Raw genomic sequence first — 19,299 nt, forward strand, 5'->3', positions numbered from 1 at the left:
TTTGATGTTTTTATACGGTATTCTTTCCCACTAATTAACTGCACTAATGAAGTTAATTAGTGGGGGAGAATGCCGTATAAAACATCAAAGTCTGGATGTTTAATCACAACTTAAAAAGAACTTTTATACTCTTAGATTGCCAAATACGTTCCAATTAGCTGAAGGAAGGTCAAAAATTCTGTTTCCCCCTCTGGTCTTCAAAGCTTTTCCACACTCTCTGCTAGCTGGCAAAGGTATTTGAGCCTGAGTGTTAATCTAGACAAGCTGACAGTGGTATGTAGAAGACTAACTATCTTCCCATAAGCTATATGTAATACAGAGTCAGTTTCTGCAAAAGACACTAATGACCTCTCCTTGAAGGTCCTGATGGAAAATAAGGGCAGTTGACAGAGTCGTGGGTTGTGTGTTAGCTTATTTTCTGTTGTTACACAACAGGCTGGTATTCCATAAAGGAAAGAGGTTTGGCTTAGAGATTTGATGCTAAAAGTCCAAGATGGAGTGGATCCATTCATGAGCCCCTGAGGAGAACCTCACAGTTTGCAGGAGGAGCACATGCAAGAGATGGCAGGGCGAGACAGGAAGCACTGGGACTCGGGGCCAGAGCCGCTCCTTCTTAAATAGCGCGTTCTTGGAAGAACTGCATTTCATCCTTTGGGAAGGCAGCCGCTTGGTGACCTGAATACCCTACACGAGTTTCACCACCCTTCAAGAGACCTAGCTTCTAGTATGTGGTCCTTTAGAGGACACACACACCACAGCCAACCATCTCATGGATATCTGTTTTTCTGTTCTAATTTTATTAGACACCCTATTATTCTATATGTTACCATGGACCACTTCTTTGCCACTTATCTAATACCTCTTAATGAGCTAAAGAACTGTGTATTTAAAGGTATGAGATACAAAGAACTATGTATTTAAAGTATGGGATATAAAGAACTACGTATTTAAAGGTATGGGATATAAGGATCTATGTATTTAAAGGTATGGGATAGGAGGATTCTGAAATGTTAATTATTAAAAATTCTTAAATGACCAGTAGTTGAGCAAGAACAGCAAGAACTCCTTCTCAGGTCATTTCCCTGTGGTATGTATTCTATTAATTATTTTAAAATCAAGCAGAGTTTACAATAGCAATAATGTAATTCAGATAAGCAATTACTGTAATTGACCTTGGCAAGGAGTGTCCTTGGCGTTCAACACAGTTTGCTTAAATCCTGAGGATGGCCAATTATCTCATGATACCCCCACTTTATTGAGATCATTGTTTTAATTATTGCACTCAAACTATATCGCTGTCACATTGTAGAGTCGTTCATGGGAACACTGCATCCAAACATTCAGAAATGTGTAGAGTGGCTAGCTAGCTAGCCTCATGTGAGGACAAGGGTGTGATTGAGTTTTTGTTTTTCCTGTTTCCCACCTCCAAACAGTTATTTTAAAGGTTACTTCTTACCACTTCTTTGTCCTGACATGATGAACTGCAGGGAGGTGAAGTGGAGGATCCTCCTCTGACCTAATTGTGCTCTTGTAAAGATCTCCAAGGTGATTCAGTGTTAATAGGTAATCAGGTCTAGTTGATTAGGAGTTCTAATTGACAGCAATCTCGAGGCTCCTCCATTATCTGAATGTGCCCTAGGTCAGAAGTTGTCAACTTCAAAATCACCTGGGAGCTTTCAAAATGGCCATACCTAGGCCTTTGCCCAGGCTTACCCTCTCTAGAGAGACTGGCTTGATTGCTCTGGGGTGGAGGGAAAATTGGACTTTTTTAAAAAAAAATTGTCTTCCCCTTCCTAATCTTTCTCCTCGTTTTTTAAATGTTAGGCATAGGTTCTCTTGATAAGCAGCCGTGTGTAGAGCCACTACCCAGGCGTTAGACTTGATTCTTCGCTGGCTTGTCTCTTAAGTCATAACCCAGTCCAGATGATGCTCTCTGCCTTGCTCTCTCATTCTATTTCTCCCAAACTTAGCTGCCTCATAGACCTGAAACAGCCTCATTCAAAGGTTGGGACCTGAAGTACTCAGCCCTTTCCGAGTTGTTCCCAGTCTACCTCTCCCATGGAGAGTCTCAGTAGATAATCCCATTCTTTCTTAAACCTATGAGTTTCCTTCCTTGCTAGGTTCTCTTAAAATTTAACTGTTTTGAGCACATGAATGCAACATACTTTTTCTGTGGGTTGTGTGTATGCATGCGTGCTTGCGTGCATGTGTGTGTGTGTGTGTGCGTGTGTATGCGTGCGCACATGTGCCTGATATGTGTGATTAAGAATCAGCATTTATACTTCAGCATCAAAAATACCTGATACAGGGGCTGGGAATGTGGCTCAGTGGTAAAGCGCTTGCCTCACATGTGTGAGGCCCTGAGTTCGATTCCTCAGCACCACATAAGCAGAAAAAGCCAGAAGTGGCACTGTGGTTCAAGTGGTAGAGCACTAGCTTTGAGCTGAAGAGCTGAGGGGCAGCGCCCAGGCCCAGAGTTCAAGACCCACAACCAACAAAAAAACAAAAACAAAAAATGCCTGATACACTACTTGTGAAAATTTAGTCTCCTTGATTGGGCCATGATGTAGTTATAAACCTCCCAATATTTTCCTTCTGAGATAAATAAAGTTCATGGCCATTGTGCAGTCCTGTGATCCCTTTAAGGTTTGGAATATTCTCGTGGGATATCTAAGTCTCCTCCCCTTTTCAATTAAGAACCTATATGAAGGGTTTGGAGGTTGGCTCAGGGGGTAGAGCTCCAGCCAGTGAGCAAAAGCGTCAGATACTGAGTTCAAGTCTCAGATAAAAGAAAATTAAAAGAGCCTATATTAGATTTTTTTATAGATGTTAGAACATAACATTTTGTTGAACATAACATTTTAGTCTTACACTTGGGTGGGGAGTCACTCAATTATACTTCTAACATCTTTCTCGGTTCTATCCTGCTCCTTTCTCCATTACTCCTCAAGTGTGAACCCACTCACCTGGCACTAGACCACTGGTGGAACTTCCGACCATTCCCTTGCTTTCTCTGAAACGTGCCAAATATGATCAAAGTTCACCTTCCAAAATCTGATAGATTTTGATATTTTAGCATACATGCAAAGGTTTATAGTGTATGTTTACTAATAGTGCTTTTATTTTTAAGTGCAAAGGATGTCGGCAAATAAGGCAATCCTTTCTATTCTTGGAGTTTTAAATTTTGTTGCTGAGAATCTAACCTACCTTTCATTTGTCCTGACTGCTACTGAGGCTGAGGGCGTCAGCCTTCTTGTATGTCAGTTAGAGTCATCTGCTTGAAAGAGGCCCTTTCCAGAAACCCTGTTGGGTGTCTCAGCTTGCAGCATCTCATTTAATTCCTTTCATAACTTGTTACCATTTGCACTTGCTTTTTTAACTTTATCAATAGCGTCTTTATTTTTATGATCTTAACTAGAACCAATGCCCTAGGAGGGCAGGTTCTTTATCTGCCCTTTGCGTTGTATTCTTAGCCCCTTGGGGCCTACTGAGTGCCTGACACGTAGTCGTAGTAGCATTGTATTTTGTCAGTAACCGAGGAGTTACAGGCTGCACTCTTCCTACCCTGCCACTGTACCTGCTTCCTGACCCCAGAGCCAGCCTGCACCTGGGGTGCAGGTGTGGGCTGTACTTGGCCACCATAGCTTAGGATTATCTTCAGAAAGCACATTCACCTAGGCCTTCAGGACACCAAGCCAGGGGGCAGGTGAGACTCAGCCTTAAGAACATTCCATCCAGAACATTTGCATCTGTAGAGAGATGGAAGTTTACAAGTATGTATGCTGCCCTATCACAGAGCAGCTCTTTTCTAATAACACATGACAGCATATCTTGCAAACGAGGTGTTTAAGGCCCTAGGGAAGCGGTCTTCAGGCTTGAAGACTATACCACTGTTTTTCCAAAGAAGGCTGAGAATAGACAATCATTGCAGCTCTCTGGATTTCCAGCCGCCTAAATTAGCTTGCTGGCCGCTGTGCTTTAGGGGCAAGTTCCATAAATAAACCACAAAAGGAATATCGGTGGCTCAATTAACTATCATTGACTACTTTAATCCAGTTGGGCCCCAAAACGAAATGCCCAAAACGGGGTAGTTTAAAAAACAGAAAGCCATTGCTGGGAGTCTGGGAAGCTGGGGGCTCCTGATCAAGGTGCCTTCTCCTCTGTTCGGTGTCTGAGGAGGCCGTGTCCGCACATGAGTGAAATGGGCCGAGGGGCTTCTTCAGGTCGCTTTTCCCAGCTTACACATTCCCTTCCTGAAACTTCCATCCTTGATCTGCTCATCCTCCAAATACTCTCTCATGCCCTATGTTTAAGTTTCAACATAGGAATTTTGATGAACATAAACATTCAGATTATGAAGGCATAATCCTGTAGGGTAAATAACCTTATCTCCAGCTGGCAGGTATGAGAAGTGAAGCCTGAATAGGCTAACTTGCCCAGAATCACACAGACGACGAATCCTAGAGCCAGGCACATTGAAACCAAAGCACCGTCATGTAGAATACCAGCTGATCCTATCCCATTCCCCTCTAGACTCCCTGAAGTGCCAGTGCCGTATTCGCTTCTGTCCCTGGTGTCTAGGACACGGGAAACAAAAAGGACTTACTCCACTTAAGTTGCCGGATCCAGTACCAGTCTGCCTGTAGCATCTACTGTTCTTCATAGAGATCAAACCTGGTCTTTCCATCTTTTAGTGCGCACTGAGGCTCCCACCCCAGAGGTCTGGCCTGCCCCGCGTGCATGTTTCACCTCTGACCTCACTGACCCACTCTTCATTCCCAGTGGAGGGAAGCCAGTGAATATCTGTCTTAGCCAGCTTCATCAGTAGCTCAGATGCCTGTGACATGATGTGTGATTTAATTCCATGCGCTTAGACTCTTTCTTCAACACACTAGATTGTGACGTCTTCTGCATATAGATTACTATTCCTCGGGTATTTAAAAATCACAAGACAAGATGCGCAAGATAATCGAGTCCTGGCTGCACTCACAGAGGGCTGTCCTGTGATAAGACATGCATGTACTGTATGCTTCTATGAGAACAGAGGCAGATCAGAGTACTAAAGTCAGGTCTCTGAAGGAGTTTTGCTTTTACTTGTTTGTTTAGCAAACACTTCCTTCATTGTCCTTGTATAACAAAATGAAGGCTGGCCATTGAACTGTTTAATAGCGAAAGTATACCAGTGAGCTAGAGCTTTCTTTGTAATAAAATAATGATTAATTGGATAGTATTCACCTCATTTCTCCATATGGAGAGCAAGAGTGTATTCTTTCAGTCCATTTTCAGCATGCTGCTATTACTGCACCATTCAGTTCAGTGCCAGATTGCAGTTGGCTCCATTTAGTTCTGTTTACTGAGTAGCTCTGTAGTGATTAAATGTCACTGGGTATACCAAGTATACAAAAGTAATTAACCTAAAAAGGACATGATAGAAAAAAGGTCAACAACCTCTTTAGCCCGTAGTGCCATCAGCCAGACTAAGTATTGACAGAGGTATTGCTGGTAGAGCTGGGGCAGTGAGGAGAATATGGAAAAGGGAAGGGAAAGAAGGGAGGAGGGAAAGGTCAAGGGGCAGGCGTACAGATGAGTACTTACACTTGTCTGGGATAGCAGGTAGGCTGGGGCCTAAGGTGTTTTCATGCCTTATAATTTAGCTCTCTGACCTGTAATTTGGAGAGAGGTGGGCTACGACTTAACTTCCCTGTCAACATTTTAGCTCCGGTGAGAGGACTGTATTTTCCTGCTTAAACCACGGAAGTCTTGAATCAGCCTGTTCTTCCCGTGTTTTTTGGTCAAACTCTCATCTTTAGATCCTGTCATATGAAAGCTACCATTTGGAATCATTTCTTTAGAGCTACTTGAAATTGTATGCATAAGTATCTCTCTGTCAATTGCTTTCTGTATAGTATACCAAAGTCATAATCAACTGATCCTTAGTATCAATTGATACTAATACTATGTGGCTTGCTATACTAAAATTTTATGTTGAACTCTAGGAATGAAACACTAAAAAAAATCAACCCATGGAAAGTTCTTGTTTTCTTTTTTTAATTTCCTTTAAGAAAAAAAGCCACACGTATTATATCTGTTTGGGCTCTTCCATCATTTGTTTGTGGTGACTTACTGCCTAAAAAGTGGGGGGGGGGTGGGTGGGAGTTGTGCTAAGACTAGTTCTGTTTACTGCAGACCTCCTTGGGGAATAAATGTTGTATGGAAATCTCCAGGTGTCACTACTCCCTAAGGAACCCAGAAAAAACTGCTGATGGCTGCATCCTTCCTGTGGTAGATCTAACCCACTTGATGCGATTCCTTCCCATTTAAATGTTAGCTTCTCAGTGGTCAGACTTCAGGGAGACGTGTTTCTCCCTGATCACAGCCAGTTGATGAACACAGTGTGAGTGACAAAGAGTTGAAAGTGGCCTCCCTTAGGCCAAAGAGTTTTCCATTTAAGCAAAAAAGAGTTGTAAAATGATTGCCTCGATGCGTGTATTCAGCAATGCGCCAGGTACCCTAGCTAGAACCCGTCCTGACGCTGGCCTTGGAGAAGGAGCTACATATTCCCTTGAGAGTGCAGAGGCAAGAGAGGAACCGGTCACCTGGCACTCGCTTATTGGCACCATTCTGACCTCTTATTTTGTGTTTTTCCTTTTGCACTGTTTCCTTTCACTATCGTTTTATCATAGTTCTGAAAATTGTCACCCTGTCACTTTCAAGATCACTACATTTGAAGGTTTCCTCCTTTGGTTTACCCCGGACATCACACGTAGACACACACAGGGCTATGGAGACTGCGACGGTCATTGTGGTACATGCCAGGGAGACAGGTAGGACATGCTGGTGGGAATGCACAATCTCAGATCTCTAGATAATGAAAATCATACGAGGGCGCACCAGAAGTATCCATGAGCAGATTCGATTTTGTGTTCATTTGGTCAACAACAGTTCAGTTGAGGCATTCAGCCACATGCTGGGTTTCGTGGTCATCCGAACAGCTGTGCTCCCGGCCTTCCCTGGACTTCCAGTCACATAGAGAAGATAAGCAAATGAAGTGGTAATGGTGATACGTATATGAGAGGAAGGAAGCACACAGGGGTGAGCATAGGGATTTACAGGAGGGAAAGAACTGGTGGTTAGTCAGCTCTTCAGAATGTGATGTTTAAGTGGAAAATTAAGAGGTATAAATATGCTGGAGAAGAAAGTAAGTTCTTAGAAGAGCTATCTATACAAAGGCTCTAAGGAGCAAAAAAAAAAAAAGCTTGGAATGATCAGTACTTAAGGAAAGATGAGATTCAAGAAGGTGGGCAAGGACCAGAGCAGGCCTGTAAAAGTACTAGGTTTTTGAATGAATGGACATGTAGACGTTGTAGACCTTTTGAATCGTGTGGTCTGTTACTATAACCACAAATCATGGGTGACTTCTGGTCGGCCCAGATCGAGATGGGCTATAAAAATAAAATGCAAACCAGATTTTGGTACTATTCTAAGACAAAGAATGAAAATATCTCAGTAATTTTGATATTCCTTATGTATTGACATATTTTGTAAAACCATGGGTTAAATAAATATGTGATAAGGATTAGGCTTTTTTTTTAATGTTTTAAGAAGTCTTGTCAAGTAGGAAAGTGCAGAGTACATGTGGGGCTCATTCTGTTTGTTTGCCAATGCTGTTTGAAGAACAACTCACTTTAATATTTCGTTGAAAGACCTCTAAGACCAAATGGCTGATTTTTGGAAATTATTTAGCCATTTTATGTAGTAGGAAAACCTGGAGTTTCTGATTAGCAACCTTAAAACTGCTAGCCAGCCTTGGTTTAAATTGATACATTGTTATTTCCTTCTGTGTTCCTGCTGAATTGCACTCAGATATTGTATAGAGTATATTTGCATACATAATGCATAAGAATGTATATGAGGCTCTGTGGAGTTAACACTCTTTGGAAGAAAAAATGTTTAGCCTTTCAAATAGATTAAAACAGTTTACTGGGAAAAATAGTAACATGAAAAGACTTTCTTTTCCAATAAATTTTAACGGTTACCAAAATGGGGATTCTGGTCCATTAAAATACAGTTTGCTAAGTCTTTAAGCTTACCTCATTTCTCTTAGCCCCTACCCTATTTTGAGCGTTTTGGAAGTCACTATTAGAATCTGTTGATATTTTTATTCAGAACAGAACACGGCATTGGAATAGGTTTAAATCCAGATCACTCCTCCACTGAAAACAACAACAAAAATCAGAAAGGACGCTTTTCAGCCCCTGTCCACTTTTGTTCCGATCTTACCATATTTACCAGTCAGACTAGTAGTATTTATTATTTTATAGGTGCAAAACTAAAAAAAAAAAATATCCAGAAGAAGGTGGCCAGTATATTTGACTATAGTTTGTACAGATTTAGCATATAAGATTTTTCAAGTCCTTATTCATGTGGGAATTCTTAGGGGAGGGCAAAACTCATAGGAATGGTAGGTTTTCTAAACTTTGAGGAAGGCCATTGGATTGAAGGATAGACGATCGCTTTGGGCTATCAGATAGAATAAAAGATGCAGGTAGAACAAAGTCACATGGCCTGGCAACTTTTTATTCCAGAATCTGCAAACGCATCAGACTGTGCCATAGGTAACAATTGGACTTACTCACTTGGGCTTTGGGTTCTCCTCTCGTCCATGAGGAGGAGGAGTACTTGCTCTCTCCTTTCCCCAGTTGCTTGCTCATCGGCCCATAGCTTGCAGCGCATGCAGACTGTGACTTTGAAGGGAGGGAAGCTCAGCTGCCCACACAAGCCTCAAGCCTGTATCCTCGGCAGAAAGTGCCATGTTTCATCAGCTGAGTTTGCAGATAAAGTGACTGTGTTCAATGAAATTTCTGGGGTGGAGCCAACATCCTTATTCCAGGAAGAGGACATAACAGTCAAGAATCCCCAAGAGGACATTAAGATAATGTTGTAATTTAAAATCAATTGTATTGATACCTTATAAATTATTAGGGCATTTCGTCCTGACCAAGTCATACATAATGCTGAGACCATGAGAACAAAGGCATGAACGGTTGAAGATCTTCTAGTTTCTAGTAGGAAAAAAAAACCAAAAAACACAGTAAGCCTTTTACATTGTGTACGGCTTGACTCCTGTTGGAGGAGAAGGTGTATATTTATTTCACCTGGCTTTGTGTGCCTGTGTTCAGTAACCACTGTTGAAGGAGCCCGTTTGTGGAGTAGGATTATACTGTGGTGTCCACACCTGTCAAGGAGAAATAGCTCTTCATGCCAGCCACTGTGCTTTAGGATAGGACTTCTTAATCCTGACCTTTGTTCCTACTCACTGAGAACTGGAACCTGGAGAGAGGTCCAGTAACTTGTCTAAATTCCTGTTGCAAGTGGCCTCGCCTAGTCTTGCAGCTAGCCCTAACTGACAAGAATTGTGAACACCACCTCAGTCATTCCTCTGACTGCCAGTTCCTCTGGTTTGATACTATTTTGAATTTATCTTGACCCAAATTTCTTCCACCAGAGAGACACAAAGACAACTTAAGTGTCGGTTCTAGAGCTTGAACTCAGGTCCTAGAAGCTGCCCCCAAACTTTTTTTTGCTCAAAGCCAGCACACTACAACTTGAGCCACAGCTCCACTTCCAGTTTTTTTGGTAATTAATTGCATATCAGAGTCTCTAGTTTCCTGCCTCGGCTGGCTTTGCACCTTGGTCCTCAGATCTCAGCCTCCTGAGTAGCTAGGATTACTGACGCCCGTCTTATAATAGAACATTTTTAAAGAGCATGAAATGCTATAGGGGTAGAACTTTTATTGCCAACAGACTATACGTAATAAATAGATTATATTAAATCTTCTTTTAACAAGAGCAGGTCACCAGAAAGTCCTAGTCATTTTTGAAGGTGAGTTTTGATTTATGTTAATTTTTAAAAGGCAAGTTCTGTGACGGTTATATACAGATTGTGCTTTTAATGACATCCTTAATCAGGAAGGTTATAAAAAAAAATCTTGACTGTAATGAGCAGTAAACTGACACCAGTGACTTGACTTAGAGCCTTGCCATGTGCACTTTTTCAACAGCAGCATACTATAAATTTTATACTAATTTACATACATTTGCATGTGTTACGAGTTAATATGTAATACTTTTGCATTTGGGCCAAATAATTTTCTTTTTAAAGTCTTTATGCTTTCCACAACTGAGGATTATTTCCCCTATCAACTCTGTTCTTTCAGATAATGTATTAAAATGTTTTTATCAGTTCCAGTTTTGTGAATGAGACTATAAACGTAATGTATGATATTAATACTTTAAAAAATCTCAATGAAAGGTACTACTGTGATGAGGTCTTATGTTAAAGCTATTACATTTATTTTAAACCTTGAAAGTATTTCTAAACTATGGACTGTTTTGAGGGCTCCGGATGGTTCATAATTGTAGGCCCCTTTCCTCCTGTAAGTTGGTTCCATTAAATGGAAGGAGCATTTTGCATCTCTGTGCATCTGCGACAATACCTCAGCCTTTCTGAATTCAGTAAAGCCAGTAGAATTGATTTCTGGCCTGTGTGTTGGCCTCTGGCTTTTCTGAGAGGTTGTAGAGGAATTTTAATTGAGGACTTAGCTTTTGGCCTCAAGAAGTGGTCTATAGGGATATCCCTCTCTGTCCTGCCCAGCATACAAACTAACCCTAACTTGTCCTGACCCCGATGCACAATTGAGAATGCCTGAATGAATTACAGCTAGAGAAACAACGTAATTTATAGTCTAAAAACCTAGGCTGTTCTTGCGAATAAAGGAAAGCCTGGACAACAAAGAACAATCCAGGACTTAAACATTCTCATGATACCCTCTGCCTCTTTGTTACTCTCTTTATCTGTTTCAGTCCTTTGGTACCATGCAGATAGGGATTTTAAAGACCATCACTAATGGGCAAGTGAGCCATAGCCAGTGAGTTTCAGGATGCCTGATCTTCATTATCCACTCAGCCTTTCACTTTTTTTTTTTTTCTAGTTGTGATCTAAGTAGGCAGGGATGTCTGAGCTTTGTACCTATACAAGTGGCAAAATTGGGGTACATTTGAATTCAAATGAAAAAGTATCTCGTGGAGACGGTATGGAATATTCCTTACAAGTGCCTTGAAACAGATCCATGATCGCTCATCATCCCAGTCTGCAATGGAGCCAGGCGGACTGCACTGTTTCCCCTTTTTCCTCAGCTCAACACATCTACCTTGCTCTTTAAATTACCCTGGTAAAAGTGTACCCTCTAACGGGTACACCCAAGGTTATTTTGCCTCTTGTGGTTTGGACGTTGCTCCTTCCTGTGACTTTGCATTCATAACCTATCTGCTGATAAGTGTGATCAAAATATAGTGAGAAGATTTTCTTTAATGTCCCTAACTGTATATATTCACACATTGTCATGATGCAGCTCCAGTCAGTTTCTGAGGTAATAAGCTACAGAAATAGCTAACCTAGCTGACCTTTTAAAATCATAATAGAAATTAAAACAGGCTTCACTGCCTTTATCAGTATTTATTTGATTCTTCTTTATTCACATGCCCAGCCTATATCGAAGGGGCAGAGTGGTGATTTCTAAGATTTATGATGTGAATCTCGGCCAAATCCAATTGGATTCCAGAGCAATTATGTTATTAGAACATTGCTTATTGCCCTCCTGCCCACTGCAGAGATTAACCTTTAAATGCTAGAGATAATTAGCTACCTTATCATTTCACTAGCAAACTCCAACGTGTAACTCTGTCCCGCAGTACAAATTCAAGAGTAAATGCTGCCCACATGACCAGAACCGGCCACCTCGAGAAAGCCAGAGCCAGTGAGTGAGCGTTAAGGTCTAAGTAGACATTCCTGTTTAGCATCAGATCTTAAGAGAGTAGTTCATCATTGTCTAGAATTCATTTTTCCCTTTTGAAAAATAACTTGCAGCAGTAGAGACAACTTGGTGTGTAGTGTGTTAGAATCAACAGGCCGAACATTTCTTCTTTTTGTAAAACGTCAAATGAGGAGGAGAAGGCGCCTCGAGGTGGACAGGAGTGAGGAGAAGCAGAGCTGCGTTCTGCCAGTTCCAGGGAGTGGTCGGAATGGGCAAATCAGCACTCTAATTGATAAAAACTAGTGCTCTCAAGTCTGCGGTTTCCAGTTGAATTGTTCGCCCATATAGCCTGTGCGTTTTGAATCGAGACTGAAGCAGGCCTACAGGGGCATGGTGACCCGTTTGCGTTTAGAAACATTTCTGCTGGTTCCCGGCTGCTGGTGGAGCTGGGCCCCTCCAGCCCCGGGACACCACGGCCTCGGCGGGAGGTGGATTTGTGTACACACTGAGGTGCATTCGTTGCACATGCTTCAGTCATCAAGTGAACAAATGTTTTAAGGGAACAGTCATTCCGCTCGACAGCACCCGAAGCAGCTCTGAAAGGGGACATTCGAACTGGTTCTTAGGGCTGAGGAGGCTGCTCATGGATAGATAACTGAGTGAAAGAGCCCTTCTGTAAGCCAGGGGACATATACAGCCCTCCGGGAACACAAGCTGGACATGTTAATGTTGGAGACATAGCCAGGACTGTGGAGTGGGTAAGGAAAAGAGGACTTTGGGAAGCAGCTACACTTGAGTTCAAAATTATTTCCTGTGAATGGAAGGGAAAAAAGTAAGTGTGTGTGTGTGTGTGTGTGTGTGTGTGTGTGTGTGTGTGTGTGTGTGTGTGTGTGTGCGCGTGTATGTATGTTTTAAGGCAGAGTAAAGACAAGTGGGCAAAAATCTGTCTTTGGAGAGTAAGGAATTCCATAAATAAGGAGAAAATGGATGACATTCTGGTATGAAATATGGGGGTGAGCCTGGGCTCATGGGTTCAGTGGTCATAAAAACCAGATTGCATTAAATTCTGATGTGAAAGTGAAGAGGGAACATTGAATCAAGTCTGGTGTCTTGAGAATGAAGGCTGGAGCTCAGTGGAGATACAGATAACTCCTTAAAGGGGCTGCGGATATAGCTTCATGGTAGAATGCTTGCCTAGCATGTACAAGATCCAGGCTTGGCAAAGGGCTGGGCCCCACAAAGACAGAGTTAGAGCTATCCAGCCCTCATGCTGGTACCCATTCATTCATGGCTGCCATCTCTATCTTCCACTAACCACCACCCTCCAATAATATGTTTTAGAACTGCCACAAAAGAGGATGTGGAAGTAAAATTGAACCTAGAGCCCCAAAGTTCTGGATGTGACACTGCTTCCTGTAATTTAAAGGCCCTGGTAAAGCTTGTCTACCTTCATAAATGTTCATCATTACCAACAGACACAAAAAAAGTTAAAGTGAACTACATATGAAATACAGAAGATAAGTTATAAACCAGGAGAGCTTTACTGACAAGCTCGATGAATGGATTGTTTACATGCCTAGCAAAGATGTTACTGTAGAGATTGATTCTCTGTTCTCTGTAGGACTTTCTTCTCTATCTCCAGATGTTCTTTTTACTGCCTTCCAAGACTATCCTGTTCTTTCCAGGCTGAGTTAGTTTTGCCCTTGGGAGTCCCATCCTGTGTGCCTCTCTGCGGAATTTGCTAGTTCCTCCTTAGCAGCGGCCCAGGGCGGGCCGCCCCCCTCCCGCACCTCTCTCTCACTCACATCTTCTCTTGGGGCAGTGATGGTCACTGGCCAGTTCCTCAGGACACAGCGGCTCCGAATCCACTTCTTCATCCATAGGTCTAGACTCCACACCACCCAAAGGTGCCCAGTCGCCACCTGCTCCTGCTGCAGAGAGAGGCACGTTCCATTCCGCCTTGTGCTCTCCTTAGAGCGCCGCGGGCCGTGTGGGCTTCCCTCAGTCAGCTTGTTCAGAGCAGAGGTGGGAATTTGAGGCCTGAGCGAGCAGGGTCTCTGGAGACGTGAACCTGGTTTTTTTTTTTGTTTTGTTTTTTGTTTTTTAGCTCCACTCAGCTTCTTGAGATTCCAGAGGCAAAAGTCATAGCAGACTTACGAAACTTTAAGAGTCAAAAAGAAAGGAATTTCCTGGCTGCAGGTGTTTTCCTGTTATACTGCATCTTTTGGGGGGAAAACAAAATCTTTTTCTCTTTCACTTTCTCTTCTCTTCCTTCTATTTCACACCTCTCGCCTCCTCCCCTTCCCGCCCCCCCTCCTCTTCCCTTCCCTGACTTTCTCTGCCTCTCTCTCTTTCCCTCCTTCTCTCCTTCCTTTCCATCCTTCCGGGGTGTACTAGGCTTTGAACTCAGCGTGATCTACCACTTGAGCCATGCCCCCAATCCTCTTTGCTTTAGTTTGATTTTATTTGAGTTCTCGTGCTTTTGCCTAGATTGGCCCTGGGCTACAGTGCTCCTACCACTGAATTCTGAGTAGCTGCTTGACGGTGTGTGTCACCATTCCAGCTTGTTTATTTTGCCTTGGCTGGCCTTGAACCACAATCTCCTATCTCTGCTTTCTGAGTAGCTAATATAGGCATGTACATCACATCTACACTCTTTTTTTTGAAATTGAAAAATGGCTAGGTATTGCTTAAGTTCAATTCTGTATTAGGACCTCCAAATAATGGCTTCTCATTAATCTGCAACCTTAAAAGAATTATCTTTTCTTCCTTTCCCAAGCTTGCAGAAATGTTTTAACAGTATGATATGAACGTGTACTTGAGAGCAAACCCATTCTGAGTTCCGTTTATGCTCTGCCTTACTGTCCTTTCTTACTCCTCTCCTCCCTGACCATCTGTTTCCTGTTCCTTGTTCTTTTCCTTTTTCCTTACCCTTTTCCTTTTCCACCTTGTCTTACTCTCCTCCTTCCCCTTTTCCTCTCTATTGTCTTCTTTTTATCTTCTCCCCTCTCTCCTGTGTCCTCTTAGCTGCTTTCCAAGTGTATGCCGCAGAACAAAAACGTAAAAAAAAGTCTCAAGTGATTTAAAAATACAACTGCTAACTGAGTGGTATTTCTCAGCTGTGCTTTTGCTTTCTAATTCTAGAGCTCTTCGGTATCCCCATCGGCCAGCTTCCGAGGTGCTGAGAAGCACCGGAACTCCTCTGACTACTCCTCAGAGAGCAAGAAGCAGAAAACTGAGGAAAAGGAAATTGCAGCACGTTACGTAAGTTCATTCCTCTGTGCTTTTCGGAAGGCTAGTTAGCTTTGCTGTTTATCGCCATCAAAGCCTACAACACAAGACAACGTTTGTTAGGAGAAAAAAAAAGTTACCTTTCTCCTTGATAGTTCTGAGTTGCTGAAGTCCTGTGTGTGTGCAGCAGATGCATGTCTTTTTGTATATGAGAAGCTAGACTCTTTATCCAGCAGCTAATAAAAGATTTGGGGATTCTGTGGTATAATTTCATAGATCTGTTTGCTCCCTGCTACGTATTTCAGGGTGCATGCATTTTCTGTGACTTAAAGGAAAAGGTAACATCATAGGAAATTTGTAAGACTTGTGTGTTGAGGAATCTCTTAGTAAGTTGTGTGGACAGACAGGTAGCATGTCCCTAGCATGGTGGAAGCTCACTGTCTATGGAGGCCTGGAGGGCCCACAGCAGTACGAGCTGGAGGTGGGTGGCAACTGTGTTGCAGCTCGGTTTCCCTCCTGAGAACTGCAGACCTCACAAGAAGCCAGAAACCTGGGGGTTTGCCTCTCACTTCAACAGTGTGGCAGCTAAGTTCCAAACGCTGCCCACCCCTGCAGAGCTGCAGTTTGCAGCTCTGTCTACAATCATAAGCCACTCTCCCCCATTTTCTTATATTTGCCTTTTTTTTTATTATGAGCTTACATTAGTGAGAGGGGGATTTCATCATTATATTTCCACATGGGTTTTCAGTATATTCCAATAATCAGACCCCACCCCCCCGCGACTCTCGACCCCCTTCCAATTTATTATTAATAGTTGCTTATGTATTTGTAAAAAGGAACACGTTCTTATGTATTCTCTAAATGCTGTATTTTTGCATACTGTAAGTACAGTATCTAAAAGTGTCTCTCTCCATTCACTTAAGTTTTTGTTCTGTATTTTTTTAAATGAATTCAGATGCTGAAACGGAAGTCCTTTGCACACCTACTTAAGGAAAATTTTCTTTAAAAGGCAAATCTCCATTTTCTAAACTGGAAAATGGAATCACTGCCCACCTTACCTACTCTTCATGAAGATTAAAGTTAAGCAGATAGTCAGGAGTTGAACACTTTTTTGACCTTTGTTTTTATCATATATGAAGAGTTTAGTCGGGATTCATGTTGTGTACATCTAGCTAACTCTGTGAATGCTTTCGTCTGGGGCTGGAGATGACGTTTCCTCTTTATGTGTCCAGGACAGTGACGGCGAGAAGAGTGATGACAACTTGGTGGTGGACGTCTCCAACGAGGTATGTTTAAGAGTAACTGACGTGCCCACTCCTTCCCAGCTGTAACAAAGGCTAGTGGACACACCAGTAGGAGCTAAAACAGTGTTGTTAGTGTCCTTATGAAGCCATGTGCTGTTCAGGTGAGAAATTATTTATTGCTGATTTGATGTCTTCCTTGAAGCTTTCTGTTGTTGTTGCTGTTCCTTTTCTGGGATGAGCAAGTACCGTTCTCTGCCCGTTCAAGTCAGTGTCAGAAGTCAGTGGTCAGATCTTACTGCCAAGCAGATTGCAAATGGGTGGGGTTTTATTATTTGTTTTATATCAATAGTCTAAATTCTGTATTGTTTTCTTTGGTCTTAAAACCAAATACATACATACATAGGTATATATATATATATATATATATATATATATACACACACACACACACACACACACACACATACACACATATATATACACAGACATATAGATACACTTATTATAATTGATATTATAGTTAATACATAACAGTTGTATAATATACAATATATAATTATATAAATAACGTAACTTAGTTTATATAATAATAGACAATGAATGTACAGTAATTACTAGTGTGTATAATTTGAGGGCTTGTTGTTACCTATTCCAGAACATAGTGTATTTTAAGGTAAACTTCTAGCTAACATCTCAGCTAAAAAGAGCCCCTGTGCTGTGCATGAGCGTAAGTGTTGCCGCCCCGGGCATTCCTTTGCAGGACCCCTCCTCCCCGCGCGGGAGCCCAGCGCACTCCCCACGAGAGAATGGCCTGGACAAGACCCGCTTGCTCAAGAAGGACGCCCCCATCAGCCCCGCCTCCATTGCCTCTTCCAGCAGTACTCCTTCCTCCAAATCCAAAGAACTTAGCCTTGTGAGCAGCTTTCCTCCGTCTTCTTTGTTACTGCCAGTTTAAAGACAGATTTAAGATTAGATTTGATTTTAAACGTTATTCACATTTTTACAGGGTGTTGATTTGCAAATGATGTATATGTCTAGTGTTTTATGTTTAGTTAGCCAAAGTGTTTTTAGGGTAGAAGGATCTACTAACTTGTCAGTAAAGAGTGTTTCTTTTGGAGTGTTTTTGTAAGATTAGGAGAGGGATATGGATAAGTGGAGATACATCTCCACACTGGGGTATGAAGACAGGTTGTAGTTCAGCATGAACTTGGGGAATTCAGTGTCACTTTCTTACTAGGTTTGAATTACCCAGCTATATTTGACTGCAATAATGTTCCCTTCCTACCTAAAGAATAATCTGGCACTTATAAAAGTCTATCTTGACTCACCACAAATCACAAATGCAAAAAGGAACTGCTTACAAGCCAGGATAATCTCCCTGCATGCCTCTTTCTGTGGCTGTGCCATTAATGGGATTTTTGTGTGGTCCATCTTTTTGCTTCACTAATTATGTCACTCTTTATTTCCTTCACTTAAAAAAAAAAAGCTGAATTCAGTTTTCAAATACCTTTGAGTTCACAGCCAAAGGAAAGAAAATTCTACAGTTTGTGTGCAAATTAAAAAGATACATCTAGTAGAAAGACTGCATTAGGTTTTGTTATTTTGATTTTTTTCTGCTCTCTGCTGCCCTTCTGGCCTTTCTACGGCATCTCCCTGGTGCTGAGTCTCTGTGGAAGTTCAGATTTGGGTCTTTCTGATGGCACCTGTTACCCGGGCAAAGCCTGTTCCAACGTAACAGTTCACTGGGTACCACTTAAACCAGTCGTTCTGAGCCCAGAGCCCCCAACAAGTAGCCCACTACCCATAGAACACCCTGACTTGTCAACACTTTTTTGCCTTCCAGCTCAGATTTGTTTTCTAGAAATGGTCAGCTCCATAAAGTCAGCTTCAGTGCGTGGCCTCTGAATCCAACCTCCTTTGCTTTTCCTACGTCATTATTAACGTAAAAAACCAAGCTGAAGAAACCCTTTTCTTTTCTCTTCTTTCGTTTCCTTTGTGTTTTGTTCACCTTAATATTAACACTTTTGTTAAATCTGTGTTCTCATGGCTGGTAAATCTCTTGTCAGAATGAAAAATCTACTACTCCTGTTTCAAAGTCCAGTACCCCTACTCCACGAACAGATGCGCCTACCCCAGGCAGTAACTCCACCCCAGGATTGAGGCCTGGACCAGGAAAACCACCAGGAGTGGATCCCTTGGGTTAGTGAGACAAGTGTTTTTCTATATTTATATTTCTGTTTTATAAAGAAGTTAAAGTGATTGAGAAGTACATTAAGCTAGGTACCAGTGGATCACATCTGTAATCCTAGCTACTCAGGAAGCTGAGATCCAAGGATCACGTTTTAAAGCCAGCCCAAGGAGCAAAGTCCCTGTGAGACCTGTATCTCTAATTAGAACCACTCAAAAACCGGAAATGGTGCTTTGGTAGTTCTAGCCTTGAGCACACAGAGGCCCAGGGACTGTGGCCAAACCGAATTCAAGCCCAACAACAACCAGCCAACCAAAAACAAAAACATTAACATGACGACCCAGGGTTGGGCTACTAACCAAAAGCTGTTTATCCTCAACTAGCCATGTTTAGCACATAGAAGGTAATCAGTTAAACATGAATGCCACCTGGTACTGGGAGGCAGCGCCTTATAATCCCCAAGGGATTGGGGTCTGGAGGATTAAAACTCAAAGCCAGATCAGGTAAAAACTATGCTGGACTCCAATTCAAAAATAACTAGCAAAAAGCTGGGCTAGAGACATGACTCAAGTGGCAGAATCCATCCATAAGCATAAAACCCAAGTAAACTCAAGCCCCTAAGTTTAAGTCCTGGTACCAGCAAGAAAGAAATATATCTATATGAGCCAGACACCAGTGGCTCATGCCTATAATGCTAGCTACTCCCGAGGCTAAGATCTGAGGATTGCTGTTCAAACCAGCCCAGGCAGGAAAGGCCATGAGATGTGTCTCCAATTAACTGCCAAAAAGAAGAGAGTGGGGCTGTGGCTCAAGTGTTAGAGTG

The 19,299-nt window shown here is 42.2% G+C and overlaps 1 protein-coding gene across 4 annotated transcripts in view; it reads left to right on the forward strand.

The window, feature by feature from the left end:
* Tle4 (TLE family member 4, transcriptional corepressor) overlaps positions 1-19,299 on the forward strand; it is a 143,115-nt gene that overhangs the window by 104,457 nt on the left and 19,359 nt on the right. For all 4 annotated transcript variants that reach the window (XM_042665572.1, XM_042665573.1, XM_042665574.1 and 1 more), the window contains 4 exons: positions 14,958-15,077; positions 16,277-16,330; positions 17,049-17,201; positions 18,355-18,487. In XM_042665572.1, the coding sequence (XP_042521506.1) occupies positions 14,958-15,077; positions 16,277-16,330; positions 17,049-17,201; positions 18,355-18,487 (460 nt within the window). The remainder of the gene's footprint in view (positions 1-14,957; positions 15,078-16,276; positions 16,331-17,048; positions 17,202-18,354; positions 18,488-19,299) is intronic.

The sequence above is a fragment of the Dipodomys spectabilis genome, unplaced genomic scaffold (assembly GCF_019054845.1).
Source record: "Dipodomys spectabilis isolate Male_0828 unplaced genomic scaffold, ASM1905484v1 ptg000335l, whole genome shotgun sequence".
Lineage (NCBI taxonomy): Eukaryota > Metazoa > Chordata > Mammalia > Rodentia > Heteromyidae > Dipodomys > Dipodomys spectabilis.